This window comes from Carcharodon carcharias, chromosome 2 (genome assembly GCF_017639515.1).
Source record: "Carcharodon carcharias isolate sCarCar2 chromosome 2, sCarCar2.pri, whole genome shotgun sequence".
Classification (NCBI taxonomy): Eukaryota; Metazoa; Chordata; class Chondrichthyes; order Lamniformes; family Lamnidae; genus Carcharodon; species Carcharodon carcharias.
This window is the reverse complement of record NC_054468.1, coordinates 172,905,520-172,925,044: the sequence shown is the minus strand read 5'-3', so window position 1 is coordinate 172,925,044 and position 19,525 is coordinate 172,905,520. Positions and strand designations below refer to the sequence as shown.

The following is a 19,525-nucleotide window of genomic DNA, read 5'->3' as shown; positions in this document are numbered from 1 at the left end:
TCCACATAGCCAGGTAGATGCCAGTGTTGTCGCTGTACTGGAACAGCTTGGCCAGGGGCACAGCAAGTTCTGGAGCACAAGTCTTCAGTACTATTGCCGGAATATTGTCAGGGCCCATAGCCTTTGCAGTATCCAGTGCCTTCAGCCGTTTCTTGATGTCACGTGGAGCAAACTGAATTGGCTGAAGACTGGCATCTGTGATGCTGGGGACCTCTGAAGGATGCTGAGATGGATCATCTACTCGGCACTTCTGGCTGAAGATTGCAGCAAATGCCTCAGCCTTATCTTTTGCACCATATTTTGACTCATTTATCTCTATGTTCTGCCTCCTGTTAGCCAACCAACTCTAATTAATGATAATATGTTTTCCTCTACACCATGAGCTCTTATTTTGTGTGTTAACCTTTCATGTGGCACCTTTTCAAATCCCTTTAGAAATTCTATGTAAACCACATCTAGAGGTTCCCCTTTATCCACTTTACTTATTACTTCCTCAAAGAACTCTAATTTAGTCAAAAATAATTTCCCTTTCACAAATCCATGTTGACTCTGCTTGATTGCATTAAGACTTTCTAATCTCCTTAATAATAGATTCGAGCATTTTTTGAATGGCAGATGTTAGGCTAACTGGCCTGTAATTACTAGTATTCAGTCTCCTTTCTTTCTTTAATTGGGGAGTTACATTCACTATTTTCCAATCTGATGGGACTGTTCAAGAATCAAGGGAATTTTGGAAAATTAAAACCAATGTATTTACTTTATCTGCAGCCACTTCTTTTAAGATCTTCAGATGAAGTCAGCCTTTAGTTCTAATAGTTTTAATAGTTCCTCCCTCTCTTTCACCTCCTGATTTACATGTATTTCTGGGATGTTGTTTGTGTCGTCTACAATGAATTCAGACAAAAATGCCTGGATTTTCGCAACGATGGAGAGCGACTGATTTCACAACCATCTATTAAGCCTGCCATTTCAGTTTGATTGGCTGGTTATGGACTCTTTGAAATGGGACTGTGAATTCCAATGCTTGTTTTTATAGGGTATTATAGAATTGACTGAAACGTTTGTTATTTTAAGGGATAATGTAGTTAATGTAGTAAATGGGTTTTTATGAATGAGAGTGTTTTTTAAGCAATAAAGTCTGCAATAGACACTTGGAATTTTATTTTATTTAATCTCAGCATGTATCCTGGGGTCTGCCCATGATGGATATTGGGTGAATTGGCATGGTAGGTGCAAGGGCAAAAGGTGGCAAAAGTGGGGGGCAAGGGTTGGCATGAGTTGGCACTAGGTTGGCAAAGGGCCATGGGGATATGTGAGGGGCATAGGTTGGCTTGGAGGGTACAAGGGGCCATGGGGGGGATGGGCAGAAGGGCATAGGTTAACATGGAGGGTATGAGGAACCATGGGGTGGTGGGTGGGGGCATGGTTTGGCATGGAGGATATGAGGAGTCAGGGGGTGAGGGGCATTAGGTGGCATTGGTGAGGCATGGTGAGTGTGTGGGAATTGAGGGGGTGTGTGGGGTGAGGGCTGCAGGGCCGTCTGAATTGGGTTTTTTTAAACTTCAATACAGTGCTGGTGCACTGAGGCAGGTCTTCTGCCCAGCCTGCTTCTGCAATTGTTCCAGGTAGCCCAGCCCAACTCCCAGGGAATCCTGACATCCTAGAACGAAAATCTGACCTTCTCGGCACTTGCTCCCAGGTCAGGTTTTTGTAGCTAGGAAATGTCCCGACTCTGCGCTCCCGGCTAGGGAGCAAAAATCCAAGTCAAAATTATGGACGGTGAAGTTCCCCACCCAGGGTATATTCTGTGCCCTTCTGTACCCTTAGCGCTTCTTCCCAGTGGTGTTCAACATGGTGGAGTACTGATTCACCAGCCAAGGGAGAGTGGTAGGTGGTATTCAGCAGGAGGTCACTTTGTCCATGTTTGGCCTGGTGCCATGAGAATTATGGGGTCTGGAGTGGGGTCCGGAATCAATGTTGAAGACTCCCAGGACCACTCCCTCCTGACCAAAGTGCCGACACTTCAGGTGGGTTTGTCCTGCTGCTGCAACAGGATACCTCCATGGATAGCGATGGAGGAATCTGGTACATTGGCTGCAAGGTTTGGTTCAGTGAGTATGACAGTATCAGGCTGTTGCTTGACTAGTTTGTATCCCATTTCTCGCCCAAGTTCCCAGATGTTAATGAGGAGGACTTTGCAGGTTTGACAGCACAGGGTGTACCGCTGTCATATCCGGTGTCTAGGTTGATGCCTGGTGCTCTATCGGGTTTTATTTTTATTCAACATTTCTGTAGTGGTTTGATACCATTGCACAGAATAGGCAGATGAAACATTTCAATATAGCTTGAATTTTTCTATTTAAAAATATTGATATTTTACCAAAGTATTAACAGAACATAACCATTATTGCCTGATTACATGCAATTAAATACAGAACCTACCTTCTCACAGCATCTTTATTTTCTTTCACTTTTTCTTCTGAAAGTTTTGCCCACTTAAATTTCATTCCAGACTTCTTTATGACCTCTTTTATCCATTTTTCATCTAAGACAAAATCCTGTTCTAGGGAGTCTATGTCAATATTTGTGTGCAGCAGAGCCTCATATACATGATCTACATTCAGAAAGAAATTAACTATTTGAATATTTAGAAATACATGTAGAAATAACTTATTTTTCTCTTTTTTAGGCACTTTTGATACTTTATTTTTCTAATCCTATCATGTTGGGTTTAAAGGAGGCGAGCGAGCTGGAAACAGTTTGGAAGAGCAATCTGCCTATGCAGCTGAAGGCAAACTACCAATAAATGAAGTGCAGAAGAAGCTGGAGTCAGAGGAATGGAAAGTTACAGAGAATTGTAGAACAAGATGAAGTTAAAGGGACGATGAATGGAAAGTAGTGAAATGATTTGAAAACATTGATGAGAATTCTAAATGAGGAGTGACAGATTGGGAATCAATGAAAGTCAGTAAGGACAGGAATGATGATAAAAGTTTCTAGAGAGGGGACAATAGGAGATCACCCAGGTGAGCATTGGAATAGTTGTCCAGAGGGGACTAAAGCAGCAGCAGATAGGCTGAGGTAAGAACAGACACAGTTGATGTTGAAGAGGTGGAAGTGGACTTTTTTGTGATGGAGAGGATATGGGGATTAGAAGCTGAAATACAGGGTCAAATAAGATACTGAGATTACAAACAATTTGGTTCAGCTTTAGACAACGGCCAAGGAGTGGGTGGAATTGATAGTTAAAATACATATTTTATGATGCAGCCTGATTTTAACTCTGTTCACCCAGCAGAAATGGGATAGGTGAGGAATTAAAATGGCTATCTGCTGCATTCCTGTTGTCCATTCCTTTCATCTATTTAACTCTTGTTTTTTTGGGAGAATATAGGCCACCTGCCAAAGGCTCGGGTTGTTGGTGTCCTCACTGATGTGAAAATTCAGGGCCCAGTAGCAATAATTCATAGACCAGTGAGATTTTAATTTGGGATCACAGCTGTATTGCCCAATCCATAGACGAAGCTGGAAGCAAATAGGATCAAGGGTCAGAATAGACCCAGGGAAGTTATTTAATTCTCTTTAAATGGTTCCCTGTCAATCTGTTCTATGGGCTCCTCAACACCAGGCTCCTCTTGCTGTGCCTATAACTGTGCCAGGGACTGTTTTCTTGGTGGCCTGCAGCCGCATGACTTGGCACATTTGTCAGCCACCTTCCATTCCAACCCCATCAGCTTCGGTGGGAGTCAGTATAGCAAGATTTAAATGGGGCTGAGACTTAAATTGCTTATGTCGCACATTGGCTAAGTAACAGGCCCTTCCCACTGGCCCCAGATTAAAAATTGGAGCTGGATTTGATCTCCTCAATGCATTGCCATAGGAAATTGCAGCTCATCTGAGATTAATTGATGGACAAGCAGTCTGACAGCACGCAGGGCAGTGTAGGGATTGAAAAATCTGGCAGAGAGGTTTAGCTGGATACCATCAGCATACATGGAGAAACTGACTCCATGTGAATAATAGCGCCAAGAAGCAGAAGCCATGTAGATGAGAGGAGGGGGGTCAAGGGTGGATCCTTGGAAGACTCAAGGTGAATAAACATTCCATCAGACCAAGGCTTAGGCAATAAACTACAGAATAGACTGTTAATAATAGACATGTAAGCAATAGCAATGACAATACAACAAATTTACAGTAATTTTTTTTATTCATTCATAGGATGTGGGCTTTGCTGGCTGGGCTAGCATTTATTGCCCATCCCCAATTACCCTTGAGAAGGTGGTGGTGAGCTGCCTTCTTGAAATGCTGCAGCTCATGTGGTGTAGGTACATACACAGTGCTGTTAGGAAGGGAGTTCCAGGATTTTGACCCAGCGAGAGTGAAGGAACAGTGATATATTTCCAATTCAGGATGGTGAGTGACTTGGAGGGGATCTTCCAGGTAGTGGTGTTCCCATCTATCTTCTGCCCTTGCCCTTCTGGATGGTAGTGGTCGTGGGTTTGGGAGGTGCTGTTGAAGGAGCCTTGTTGAATTCCTGCAGTGCATCTTGTGGATGGTACACACTGCTGCTACTCTGCATCAGTGGTGGAGGGAGTGAGTGTGTGTTCATGGATGTGGTGCCAATCAAGCAGGCTGCTTTGTCCTGGATGGTGTCAAGCTTCCTGAGTATTGTGGGAGCTGCACTCATCCAGGCAAGTGGAGAATATCCCATCATTGTGCCTTGCAGATGGTGGACAGGCTTTGGTGAATTCTTGTGAGGCCCAAATGTTATTTGCCACTTGTCAGCCCAAGCCTAGATATTGTCCAGGTCTGGCTGTATTTGGACATGGACTGCTTCAATATCTGAGGAGTCGCGAATGGTGCTGAACATTGTGCAATCATCAGCAAATATCCCCATTTCTGACCTTATGATGGAAGGAAGGTGATTGATGAAGCAGCTGAAGATGGTTGGGCCAAGGACACTATCCTGAGGAACTCCTGCAATGATGTCCTGGAGCTGAGATGACTGATCTCCGACAATCCCACAACCATCTTCCTTTGTGCTAGGTATGACTCCAATCAGTGAAGAGCTTTTCCCCTGATTCCCATTGACTCCAGTTTTGTTAGGGTTCCTTGATGCCACACCCGGTAAAATGCTGCCTTGATGTCAAGGGCAGTCACTCTCACCTCACCTTGGGACTTTAGCTCCTTTGTCCATGTTTGAACCAAGGCTGTCATGAGGTCAGGAGCGGAATGGCCCTGGCGGAACCCAAACTGGGCGTCAGTGAGCAGGTTATTGTTAAGCTTTATAGCACTGTTGATGACCCCTTCCATTACTTTGCCAATGATCAAATGTAGACTGATGGGGCGGTAATTGGCTGAGTTGGATTTGTCCTGGATATAGAAAATATATACAGAACAATACCATTCCTCCCATTAGGAAATGACAGCAACAATAAAATAAATAAAACTGCACCTGAGATAGAGTCCTTTGATAATAACTTTATCTGCAGCTTTCTGCCTCTCTGATAATTATGGACGTCCCTGACACATATTCCTGAACCCATTAATTAACATTTGACCAGGAACAATGAGCATAAAAATTTTTATATATTATTACTACATCAAGTTCCTTCCCAGTGTCAAATTAGTGAGAGATATGCCCCTACCTGCCATGCAGTCATCTTACAGGCCTACTTTTAAAACAAAGCCAGAAGGTAAACAAAGTTACAAATAAAATATTAACAGCTAAATGCCTTCCTGACTTGCACAACACGCTGTGTTCCCTTTCCATCAATGAGACCAGGTTATTTCTTTATGCGAATCTGATATTAACCCTTAAGTATAGTAATGAAATAACCAAAATAATAAATCAGGGATAAAGCATTTTGTCACTCACGCATCATTCTGTCCAAGAATAATTTAATCAATGATGCTCAAAACTGAATTCTAGGAACAACACGCATATGCTGCATGACCCACTTGTCTTACCTGTGAGACCATTTGGCATTTGTTTGATATTTGTCCAAGGTTATACCTTGCAGGCAATATTTCCACTTCTGTGCTTTCTGCTCATTAAATGGGCAGAAAGTCAATCTGGCATGTAGAAATGGAAAACCTCAGCTTGCAAGTCTCCAGTCCTCTTGGGGTACCCCAAGAATAGAAAATTCCAAAATGCAAACAACCTGAAAGTACTGACCCAGAAAAGGTAATTAAAATTCGAAGGCCTGCCAGCAACATCACAAGACTGGGCGTATTTATTCAGAAATCTCAATAGACCAGAGATTTGTAAGATGTATGAGGTGGCAGGAATGGCTCACTAATTGCATAGGACATTGAGCAACAGCAAACACCCTACTAGACTTGGTTGTTGCTCTAATGCATTCTACAACCACCTTACATCTCTTGTTTTGGCTAGTATAATTACATTCATTTTATGCTTACCTGTATCTTTATCCATTGCTTCTGCAAGTTCAGCAACAGTCATTCTTTGCTTTATCTCCACTTCTTTTTTCACTTGCTTTTGTTTTACTGGAGCAATCTTATATTTATCTTTCTTGAATGAGAGAAACAGGAATTTACAAAAGAATAAACTTGTAAAATACACACAGCACATGGAGAACTTCAGTAATGCACTGGATGGTCAGCCTAAATTTAGTCCTCAAGACTCCGAAGACAACTATGGAATTGTATCCAGCATCAGATAACTTCAAAAGAGAACAGAAAATTTTAAAAAGTCAAAAATATTTTAACTTGCACTATGAAAATAAAATAACCACTGGAGGCTGGGTTGTATATTCAAAACTATTGTCTCCATGAGCCACTTTAAATATGAGTGGGAGTATTCATCACTAAAGTTTTTGGGTTCAAGCAACAATCTAGGATATGGATACATAATCTAGTTAATTCTCCAGTGTAGTACCGAGATTGTGCTGTGTCGTCAGAGGTGCCATCTTTCAGATATATGCCCATCTCCTTGGGACATAAACAAGGAAGTGAAGACTAAGAATAGAAGAATGAGATATAACCTCATTGAAACATATAAGATTCTGAGTGGGCTTGACAGGATAGATGCTGAGAAGCTGTTTACACCAAAAAGAGAGCTTGCATCTATTTAATTTCTTATATTTTTCAGGATATTCCAGGGTCCTTCACAAACAATTAACACCACATTTAGGGTACTGCACAGATGAGATCAGATGAGCCCCAACCCCTAGGAATCATTTCAGACCACATAATTAATAAGATTAAACAAAAGAAGAAATTATTTTAAAAAAGAATTAGGGACTGTGGCAGGCAAAGTAGTAAATTGGGGATAACAAGGCTTCCTTTTGAATAATATGAAATGGCTGGTTAACAAGATGGATTGGCTGGGAGACATCTCCAAATTGGTACCAAAGGATGAAAGCTCAACCCAAGCTGTAAATTAGTAAATTTAAAGACACATTTTCCCTTTTAACACTTTCCCTTTTAACACAATCTTCCATTACAGTGAAAACAGTTTGAAAAAGTGTCTACCTTAAGCAGCATACCAATAAAGGCCATAAACTGAATTTTTAATCTCCAAATCTAGTTTATTACCATCTTGGAACATTGCCTGTTTTCATCCACCTTCACATGCACAGCTGCTGAAACCATCATTGCTGTGGAAGCTGTAGAAGACACAAATTATTTCCCAGAAGTAGAGGGTAACCTAGAGACAGCAGCAAGAATCTAAAGAGCTGGGGGTGGGATGAGTCATTGAAGTCTGACGTAACAGCAAAAAAGGTAGGTGATTGATTGGTTGGTGAATATTTTATCTTATATAAACTATGGAATTTTAATCAGGGTAAGTGTAATGTTAATTGAAACAATAAGAATAAGAATCGTCTGAAATGTGGGTAATTTATTAGTAAGGTTTAATTAGTAGTAGTAAGGTTTACTAGCAGTAGTAAAGCTACTAGTAAAGCAGTATTAGTGCTTATCAATTGTAAATTAACTAAGAAAAATAAATTAATTAACATATAATAAGGATAGCAGGACAGGTGATGTGTTGTGGCTGTGGAGTGTGGGAATTGGAGGACACCAGTGTGATCCACTGCAATCACTTCAGTAAATATCTGTAGCTTGATGAGCTTTGACTCAGAGTCAACAAGCTGGAGGCCAAGCTATAGACACTGCAATGCATCAGGGAGGGGGAAAGTTACCTTTGACCTATAACTTCCAAGCTCCAGGTGTCGTGCCTGGGGGGGTACCCCACAAATGTGCTGGGCACCCCACCCTCCCTAAGGACGTCCCCATGTAAGAACTGCACGATAATTGTCCAGGAAGTTCAAACCTCTGTTAGGCAATTGCCCTGCAATGGGAACCATCTGAAACTCCAAATTAAATCACAAACTTCGGATGGTTCGACTGTCTTACAGCAATAGTTACACAGAAAAAGTTAGAAGAATTAAAACCACTTCTAATTTATGGATAACTATAGTACTGCCCCACCCTGAGCCCCCACGCACTCTCCCCACTACCCAAACCCTCAACAGGACCACCCGGCTACCCCCCCACCCACCCCGACTACCCTGTGAACCCCCAAGGGACACCTCCCCATGGGACCCTTTGACTACCCCTCGCACACCCCTCCAACTACAGCCTCCCTGCTTACCCCACAATCCACGACTACCCCACAATCCACGACTACCCCTCCGACTGCCCTTCCCTTCCCTCAAGTACCCTCCCCCGACAACCCCCTTCCCCTCGAATGTTCTCCCCACCCCCCCAACTGCCCTCTTCATTCCCTGACTATATCCCCACCGACTACCCTCCCCCTCCCGATTATAACCACAACTGCCTTCCCCAACTGCCTTCCCCTCCCAACTACCCTCCCCCTGACCACCTTCCCTACTCCCCCACAACTACCCCAGCATCACCTGACAACCCTCCCCAACCCCCAACTACCTGACCCCCCCCAATGATCACCTCTCCCTACTGACCACCCAACACCCCCATTGATCACCTAACCCCACCCACTGACTACCGAACCTCCTCCACCCACCACCCCAACTGACCAGCCACTACTATCTGACCCCCCCCACCGCTGACCATCCCACCCCCTGGCCACCCTACCCCTCTTACCAACACCCTACACCCAATCATGCCCATTTACCTTATATATTTACTTCTCCCTAGCTTCTCAAAGTGGCTGGACCTTTAAACCAACTTGCTTTGTGGCAGCTAGTGCCATAAAAAAGGGAGTGTGTCTTCCTTACGTCCAACTCAGCTGCCCTCAACAGAAGGCATCAGCAACCTGCTGCACTGCACCTTTTTCACCCAGCCTGAGTTGGAAGGTCGGGCAAGAATGTTGCAGCTGCATTTCAGGGTAAGTAACTAGGATCACAGTGGCAATCAGATTGTGATTGCCACTCCACAGAAGTTACAGCTTTTGCTCCAAAAGGCAGTCAAATGCCTCAGGATAGGATCGTCTGATTTGGTCAGTAGTCAGGGACAGGAGGACATGACTGTGGATAGTTGAGGTTAGGGGATCAAGAAGGTGGTAGCGGAGGAGCCTCAGTCCTCGCAATTGTCCAACAGGTTCGAGTTTCTCGCATCCCTGAGAGAGGAGACAAGGTAGATGAGCGAACTGACAATGGCACCGTGGTACAGGAAGCCATTCAAGCGGATGGTGGATGGGGGGAAGTAAATAAGAATGTTGGCGTAGTGGAGGACAGTTTAGTCAAGGAGATTCTCTGCACTGAGAGCAAGAGTCCAAAAGACTGTGTTGCCTGCCCAGTGCCAGAGTTCAGGGCACCTGCTCTGGGATAGAGAGGATGGTTCACTTGACTCATTCCTCGGATGAAGGACTTACCTTATGAAGAAAGGTTGAACAGGATGAGCTTTTACCCATTGGCGTTTAGAAGAATGAGAAGTTAATCTTATTTCAATCTTATTTAAACATATAAGATCCTAAGAGAATGTGATAGGGTGGATACCTCTTGTGTTTCCTCTTGTGGGAGGGACCAGAACTAGGGGACACTGTTTAAAAATAAGGAAGTCTCCCTTTCAAGATGGGGATGAGGAGAAATTTTTCCTCTCAGAGGATCATTAGTATGTGGAATTCTCTTCCCCAAAATGCAGTGGAGGCTGTGTCACTGAATTTATTCAAGGCAGAGTTAAATTGATTTTTTGATAGACAAGGGTGTCAAGAATTATGTGGGGAGGGGTGCAGACAGGAAAGTGGATTTGAGACTACATCAGATCAACCATGATCTTACAGAATGGCGGAGCAGGCTCAAAGGGCTGATTGTTCCTAAACCTTATGTTACAATTCATATTTATTTACAAGTATGTTAATTACACAGAAGCAAAAAAGCACAGCAGGAAATCAGTTTGGTGGATGTGGGTGGTTTCCATCTCTTAATATAGGTGATGGGAACCCTTAAAATCCTATTGTGCTTTTTGGCTGCTGCTCCATACAAGTCTACTTTTGCTCGTTCTTTTCAATTTCTTTTCTCTTTCCCCACCTAGACTCTCTTCTTTTATCATGCTTCCTTTCCCTTTTCCACTCTCAGGTACTCTGCCCGTCCAATTCCCTACTCAATTCTTCAGTACTCGTGGACCTTCCTGCTCTCTTGCCACTGCCCCAGGTTTGACTCCCTGTCAGATAAACCTACACGGTCCTTCCATGCTTTTTGTGGCACTCAGCGCTGGCTCACTGGGAGCAGCAACCCACTCTCTTGTTGAAATTCCCACCCAGTGCGTCTGTTAGGGCTAACTTTCATAACCTTCCTGTTCAACTCAACCTTCCCACTGGTGATCCTGTTGACTCTGCCAGTGGATCAGCTCTCTCCACTGCTCTACACATCTCCCTCCAGAATGTCTGTTTACTTGTGAACAAGGTCCTTGCCATGCATGCATGAACTTATTGTGGATGATTACATTAACATCTTGGCCTTAATGGAAACCTGGCTAAGGGGTGATAACACCTTTCCCCTTAATGAAGCCTCCCTAACTGGTTATATCTTCCACCATTCACCCCTTCATGACCATTGTGGCGGCAGAATGGCGTTTATCTCAAGATCACATCTTGGCCTGACCCCCTACTCTCTGGTGCTTTCTCTTCCTTTGAGCATCTCACTTTGTTCCACCCCTCTCATCTCACTTTCACCAATCATTCTGTACCAGCCAAGTACAATAAAAATGTTATCACTAAGATTTCTTCACTGCTTCTCATCCTTGGTGATTTCAAATTCCATCTGAAATGTCATGTCTTCTCTCTGTGTTCACTACCCTCTTATCCTCCATTAATCTCTCCCTCCACGTAAACTCCCCAACCCACATTAAAAGTCACCCCCTTAACCTTACCATCTTACATGGTCTTGTTAGTCCTACTGTAGGTAAGACCATCTCTGATCACTTCCTTGCATCACTTGCCACCCATATCCCTCTTCCACGCCCCAATCGGTTAACCCCCAGCTTCTTTACTGCAAACCATCTTTTAAACTTCCTTTCCCTGTTCCCTCCAACCTCGCTTCCAACAAGTGCAAGGAGCTCATGGATTTCTTTGTCACTAAGATTGAGACAATCCAATCAGTTGTCACTGTCGGGTCCCTCCCTTCCACTAGCCCACCTGGCCAAACTTCCTTTAATACTTCTTCCTGCCCTAGCCCTGAACTCATACCTTTTTCTAGTTTCTCGCCTATCTCCCCTCATGCCTTCTCTAAGTTCATTTTGTCCATGAGACCCACCTCTTGTTCCCTCGATTCTATTACCACTAAGTTGCTAATCATCTGACTTCACTAGCTGGCTCCCATGTTAGTTGCTTTTGTAAATAGTTCTCTTTCTTCAGGTATTGTCCATCTCTCCTTTAAATCTGCCATCATATCCCTCTCCTCAAAAAACCAACACTTGAGCCCGCTGTCCTTGCAAACCACTGCCCTGTCTCACTAGTCACATGTAACATCCTATGTGACTGTGACAAAGGTAAACTCGCCCTCCTATCCTTCTCGACCTGTTTAGCCTTTGACATGGTTAACCACACCATCCTCCCGTAACACCTTTCCACTGTTGTCCAGTTGGGTGGGACTGCTCTCATATGATTCCATTCTGATCTAATTGTAGTCAGAGAATCACCTGCAATGTTCCTGTTCTCGCACCACTAGCTCTGATTTCCCCAATGATCTATCCTTGGCCCCTTCCTATCTCTTACCTACATGCTGCCATTCGGCGACATCATTCAAAAACACAGCGTTAGTTTTCACACATATGTTGATGACCATCAGCCCAACTTCACCGCCACCTCTCTCAACTTCTCCACTGTTGCTAAATTATCAGACTGCTTATCCGACATCCAATACTGGATTAGCAGAAACTTCCTCAAATTAAATATTGGAAAGACTGGAGTCATTGTTTTCAGTCCCCACCTCAAATTCCATTCCCCAGCTACTGACTCCACCCTGCACCCTAGCAACAATCTTGAGATTAACTAAATTCGTTTGCAACTTTGCTGATATAGCTGATCCCAAGGTGAGCTTCCAGTCTCATATTTGTGCCATCACTAAGACCATCTTATTTTCACTTCCGTAATATCGCCCAACTTCGCCCCGTCTCAGCTCATTTGCTGCCGAAACCCTCATCCTCTGCCCCCGTTATCTTTAGACTCAAATATTCAAATGCACGCCTGGCTGGTGTTCCAAATTCTACCTTCTGTAAACTTTAGATCATCCAAAGCTCTGATGCCCATGTCTTAACTTGCAACAAGCCACACTCCACTAGCACCCCTATGCTCGCTCACCTACTTTGGCTCCTGGTCAAGCAACATGACTTTACAATTCTCATCTTTGTTTTCAAATCCCTCCATGGCCTTGCCCATCCCCATCACTGTAACCTCCTCCAACCTCACAACCCTCCAAGGTATCTGCACTCCTCTAATTCTGTACATTCCCAATCATAATTGCTCCATCAGTGGTAGCCATGCCTCAATTACCTAGGCCCCAAGCTCTGGAATTCTTTCCATACAGCTCTTCACCTTGCTTTCCTCCTTTAAGACACTCCTTAAAATCTTCCCTTTTAACCAAGCTTTTGGGTCATCTGACCTAATATCTCCATATGTGGCTTGGTATTATAATTTGTTTATAATGCTCCGTAAAGCCTCTTAGAGCATTTTATTACATTAAAGTTGTGATATAAATATAAGTTGTTGTATAGACTAACTGCTAACAATGCTATAGACTAGCATAAAGATGGCTACTGCTACGTTTCTGGTTAACATAGTGGCTCATCAGGCTGTTAATATTTCCTATTCTCAAGCAAAGACTGCGAAGATACAACAACAACCGACTAGCTGTTCTCATTCCATAAAATGATGGATATTCACTGGCCAGTTTTGTGTGTTGTTTAACAAAGGCAAGAGAACTCTATTTAAGATACACGACCATATCCAATATCTTCTTCTTATCATGTCCACGGACAGTCTGGACATGGCCCAGCCAGAACTGGACACATTTTTGCGCCTTGTTGTTGAATTCGGCAAGATCTGCAACAGTGCAGGGTTCCTCTAGTGATAGACATTGCAGTTGTCGGGCTGGTTGTATATCCCCATTTGCTTAGTGACACCTTTGAATGACCTACACCAGTCCTAAATCTGTTAAGGCACTTCAAGGTTGCCCAGTTGCGACTAGCTCCTGGGGGAAGGCTTTCATCTGGTAGAATTTCCATTGCTGGGGGTTCAAGACTGGCGAGCTGGTCTTTCCACAAGGCGATGCGGGCTTCAGATGGGTTGATTGTAATGAAATAACACTATTCATGAAGCTCTTCCTTGACTTTAGGCGGCTGGGTGTAGGTGCACGACCATGTAGAGGGTGCCTCTCATCTGATGTTTGACGGAGTCACTCTTTCTTGCTGGCTACCGTTCTTCTTATATCGGGGGAGTGATACCCGCCAGGATATATAGGCTGTTGGTGTTTGTTGGTTTTAAACAACCAACAACCGGCAGCTTGCATTCAGAATGGCATCCATCTACTTAGCATAAGTAGATCTTTCCCACACAGGGCAGGCATATTCGGCAGTGGAATAGCAAAGAGCAAGTGGAATGTATGTGGCTTGTTGCAAGTTAAGACACGGGCATCAGAGCTTTGGATGTTCTAAAGTTTATATCCAATATAAAAACATGTTTTATCCATTTTACCTAAAGCCATGTAGAAAAAATATAGAACTTTCCTTGTTTGCTGTATGACAAAACTATGTTCCTATCAGAATGGCTAGTCAACCCAACAACTCCCCCTCAATGCAGCATTAAACTCTCCTAATCTCCCAAAATTGAACACCTACTCTGGGTCTCAGTGAGGAAATTGGAATCTGACCCAACTACTTTCCCTTTAATCATATTTCATTTGAGGAGAGTCTTCTCCATATATGTAGCCAAACCATTCAGCATGGTGGTTGCTCTCCTTCTTAACCTAACTATAATTATTTCTGGATTGTTTAGTGAAGTTTTGTGTTCACTAAGCCTCCTTATGCAATGCACAAAACATCTGTGTTCTTTGCGCATATAGAAGAGGTCAACTATATGTTCGAAAGTTATCTATACAGATATTTATGGCTCTATGTGCATTAGTATAGAAGCCTAACTCATTTTCAATGCCACATTTTGCATAATTACATGGACTTTCCAATACTAGTGTAAGGTTAGTCATGACTGGGTGTAACTTACAATTACTAACTCTACAGTACATAACTAACTGGAAATGCAACATTATTCAAGCTAATTGGATCAGTCACAAAGAAATTGGAATGTATAAAATTTTCTAAATGGTAGACAGAAAATGTTTATTGTTTCATTAATCTATATCGGAAAAAGTGGACTGACGCAGGTGCTCACAACTGCCACTTAAATGGTTAGATATCTAATGCAAGCATGGTGGTAAGTCATAGTAGAAATTACGACCAGACTAAAAACTATAATAAACCACCTTACCTTTTTAGTGACTAAAAGCCTGCTGAATGGCAGGCTGAATTTGTTGATTCCCCCAGGTATCCGGCTTTGTTGCAAAAACATTAGACCTGGGCATGGCCATGAGTAACGAGAATCTCTCCATCTCAGAGTATGGATGTCATGGGTGCACCGTTTCCATGTCACAGGCTTCAGTCTGACCAACAATCTTCCCATCATCATCATCATCACCAACTGGGAAAAAAATCATTTATTTATAAAGCATTTTAAGATTGTCAATATTGATAAAATTCTTAAAAGTATTTATAAAATGTACAACTCATTGGCTGTAAATTACTTTGAGGCTTTCTGAGGAAGTTAAAGTGTAAACAGAATATCATTTTTTCCAATTATTACTATGGGATCACATGAAGCAGGCTTGTAGGGGCTGTGTGTATGTTGTGTTTATGTGTAACTAATTTAATTAGATTGAAGACTGTCAGACCGCAAGGTTTAAATTATCAAAGGGTTAGGTGTAAAGCAAGCTTTTTAAAGTGATGAATGAGCTAAGATGGGGACCAGCACATGCAGCATGAATAGGAATTCACATTAGGAGATAAATGAGGAGTGGATTTGCAGTTATTAAATTTCAAAGAGAGGGAAAAAGGAAGTTTTACAACTGGCAATGATCATAACTAAAAAAAGCAGTCATTAAGATTATTCTTCCCGAGAGTAGTGGCCATACAGACAGCATGAAAGATTTTTAGATTCTGCAAAAGGTAACTTTCAAAAGACAGTTAAGAACAATGGGTTTAAAGATGAAAGGAAAAAAGGTATTTAATGAAAGATTGAAAGCTGTATGTATGTGTGGTCATGTGATTTTGAAGATTGTGCTGTGTGAGCATAATCTTGTGAAGGAAGCAGCTTCTAGCCACCCCAGAGAAGTGTCTGGTTGTTCCAGAAAGCAAGGTTTTGTTAAAAGCCTTGGATTTCTATTGTCGAGTGAGAGGGAGAGAGAAGCTTGTGAAATACCTCCCCTATAGCAACAGTGGGTGCCTTGTGGTAATATTACTGGATATTGTATAGATTAAGAATCTTTAGGGACTGTTGCCTGGAAAAGGGTGTTTATTTGTGAGTCTAGCTAAGTAGAAATCTTTTAGGAAATGCTGTAAGACTAAATTTAACAGTGTAACTGTAATCTTGTGTGCTTAAGTTTTACTTTCTTTTGTTAATAAATGTTTTCATTTAATTTTTAAAATCTCCAATAGTAGTGGATCTTTACTGTTGACTTGAGTACACCTACTTCTTGTGATAAAAATACAAATTGAAAATCGTTGTTATAGCTTGGCCAAGTTTCCCTTTGGGATTTGGTCAGCCCGGCAAATACCACCTGCCTATCATAACACAATGGCCCTATATAAATGCAAGTTATTTTTTTATATAACAATGCATTTTGACAATAAACATTGCACCATCACCATTACAATATTTTAAAATTCTAAACATTTAAATTGTTAATTAAAAAGACAGTTAAATGGTTAAACTAATAAAGACATAAAGACAACAAAGATCCCAGTGTTGATTTGGACTGAACTAGGCTATTTCTGCTTGTGCGCGTCTATACGAAATTCAGTTAACAAGTTAGGTGTATAAGGAAAGAGGAATAAAGGAATATAGGAAGAGAGCTATGGAATCAAGGTTATTTCTCATGTGAAGGATGAATATGTCCTGGTTATTCCAGCCAGGTTCTGATACCCTGCCCACATTGCCATGCTCATTTGTGAACCACAACAGTGGTCTTCATAAATGTTGACACATTTCAATCATCAAACTTGCTAGTGCATTTCAAGCATCACAAGTCTCCCCGGAGAGTTTCTCCTATTCTCCATCCTATATCATTTGCATTTAAGTGTTTTCTGTTCCTCTTCATTCAACAACCTTTAATCACTGAAAATATTCTCTTTCTATCTATTCCGTTCCATCCTTTATTTTAAACACCATCAAATCACCTCAATCTTCTAACAAAAAAAACTTTAATTTTTCAAGTGTTCCTTCATATTTGTATTTCCTCATACCATATATACCACCTACATGTAACATCACTTGATTCTACCCTGCTATAGCTCTCCTGCTACTGAAACCCCCAACCTACGCCTTTGTTCTCTCTAGACTTGACTATTTCAATGCTCATTGAATTGATTCCTGAGATGAGAAGGCTGTCCTTATGAGGGGAGATTGAGTAGAATGTACCTATATTCGCTGGTATTTAAAAGAATGGGAGCTGATCTCAATGAAATTTATACAATTCTTAAAGGACTTGAGAGACTCTTCTCCCTAGCTAGAGAGGGTAGAATTAGGGGTCATTTACTCAGGGTAAGGGATCAGACATTTAGGACAGAGATGAGAAGAAATTTCTTCATGTAGAGGGAATTCTCTATCCCAGTTAGCTGTGGATAATCAGTTGATGAATATATTCTGAGATCAGTGAGCACTGTACCTTCTCTACTGCCTCAACATCCTTCCTATACCATGGTGCCCAAAATTAGTCTTGCTGAGGTTTTATTTAAATTCACCATTGCATCTCAACTTCTGTAATCTCTATCTCTTGCCATAAACCAGTATTCTTTTAGCTTTATTTATAGCCTTGTTCATTTGAGGTGTTGCATTTAATATTTTGTGAACCTGAATCCTGATATTCTTCTGCTGTTTCACATCATTCAACATTAGGCAGTTGAGCTGGGTACAGCTATCCCAAAGTATAAATATTACATTTTGTAACCAAAATGTACCACCTTATATATAACATTGATTTCCATCTGTCACTATTTTGTCCATACCACTATCTTATCAATATCACCATGCAACATCCTTCAGTCCACAGAATTATTTGCTATGCTTTTCATTTTAGTAATCTACAAATTTCAACACCACTCCTTCGAACTCTACACCCAAATCACAAAACTAAACAAAATTAATCCCAGAATATAACGCTATGAACAATGCCACTCACTTAAAACGGCAAAATAAAAATGCCATAAATTCCAACTCAGAAACAAGAATCACTGGGCACATTCCGTAGGTTAGGCACTATCTATGAAAAGAACAGACAAGTTAACACTTCTGGTGTAGACTGTCATCAGAACTCCTCTCTTTGTTTCCCACTTCTAATGAGTTCTTCATTATTGTTGAAAAGAGACAAATTCTCAAAGCTTTTCGTCTTGCTCTCATTAGGACAAATGCGAGAATGGCAAAGTTCAAACATTCTCAACAATTTATACTACAGGAGAAAAGGGTGCAGATTAGTTGGCAAGTCGACTGTGATTGAGCAGAGCGTTGCCAAGCAAAAACGACGGGGAACTACAGGCTCCCCAAACACCCAGGTTTTCAAAAAAGGCGCAAGGTTTGAACATGTCCCTGTTGTTTCTGAAGAACAGGTCCCAGCATATGAATGTATGTCTCTTCTACCAAGCATAAATAGCCATGTAACGAGCTTGACTGATTATGTTAAGTTGAATGCTACTGTAGCTATTAGCACACTCAGGATTGTTCAGCAAGCTGCCCAATCACAGATTCAAACAGCATGTTCCTTCAGTTGGTCATAATAGGCAGAGTGCAGACCATACTCAACGAGCCCGAGCTTGCAAAACCCAAAATAAGCCGTCTACTGTTAGGTATGATACTGTGATTGGGCAACACTTTTTTAATTTTCTAATTTCCTTTTGAATTAGAACCTGCCTCCATTACACTCACAGATGCTGCATTCCAGACCTCAACCTCTCGCTGCTCTTGCTTCTTTTGCCAATTACATTAAATCTATGCCCTTTTGTTCTCAATCCTTTCAGAAACAGAAACAATTTATCCCTACCTACTCTATCCAGACCCCTCATGATTTTGAATACCTCTATAAAATCTCCTCTCAGCCTTAATTAAAATCTGAAAGTTCTAGAAAAACTCAGCAGGTCTGGTACCATCTGTGGAGAGAGGGACAGAGTTAATATTTCAAGTCCAATATGACTTTTCTTTGGAACTGAAGACAAGTAGAAAGGTGATGGGTTTTAAGCTGTGGGGTGGTGAGAGGCATTAAGTGGAACAAAGGAAAGGTCAGGGATAGGTTAGAGGGTGGAGGAGATTAATTACCAAAGATGTCATGGAACAAAAGGCAAAGGGAGTGGTAATGGTAGTAGTAAAGGAACAAAGCACTGGTCCAGAGTAGGTGTTAATAACAGCATAAAGGTGAGCTCTGAAAGCAAAAATATGAAAACAAAGATATGAACTGGTGCTTGGGCTGGGGGGGGATGGAATTCAAAATGGAGGACAGAGTTCATGGTCTGAAGTTGATGAACACAATGTTGAGTCCGGAAGACTGTAAATTGCCTAACTTGAAGATGAGGTACTGTTCCTCCGGCTTGCATTGGTCTTCACTGCAACACCGCAGCAGGTTGAGGATAGGAATGTGAGCAAGATGGTGAATTTCCATCAGCATCCTTGGATACATCCTATCTGATCCTGGTGCCTTATCAACTTTAAGTACAGACAGCCAATCTAACCTTCTCCCTATCAGTTTAAAGCCCTTCAAGTGTCTGAATTACCTCCTCTTATTCCATGGCCTGGGTATTATCTTCTTCCTTTGTAAAGACAAATTGAAAG

At 42.0% G+C, this 19,525-nt stretch overlaps 1 protein-coding gene across 7 annotated transcripts in view; it reads right to left on the bottom strand.

The window, feature by feature from the left end:
• mtif2 (mitochondrial translational initiation factor 2) overlaps positions 1 to 19,525 on the bottom strand; it is a 65,613-nt gene that overhangs the window by 39,508 nt on the left and 6,580 nt on the right. For 5 of the 7 annotated variants that reach the window (XM_041182350.1, XM_041182335.1, XM_041182329.1 and 2 more), the window contains exons 2-4: positions 14,924 to 15,133; positions 6,424 to 6,535; positions 2,443 to 2,614 (exon numbers count right to left, since the gene is read on the bottom strand). In XM_041182350.1, the coding sequence (XP_041038284.1) occupies positions 2,443 to 2,614; positions 6,424 to 6,535; positions 14,924 to 15,127 (488 nt within the window). In that variant the 5' untranslated portion in view covers positions 15,128 to 15,133. Of the gene's footprint in view, positions 1 to 2,442; positions 2,615 to 6,423; positions 6,536 to 7,560; positions 7,632 to 14,923; positions 15,134 to 19,467; positions 19,486 to 19,525 lie in introns of those variants that run through there. The other 2 variants (XM_041182367.1, XM_041182358.1) reach the window with 2 other exon arrangements.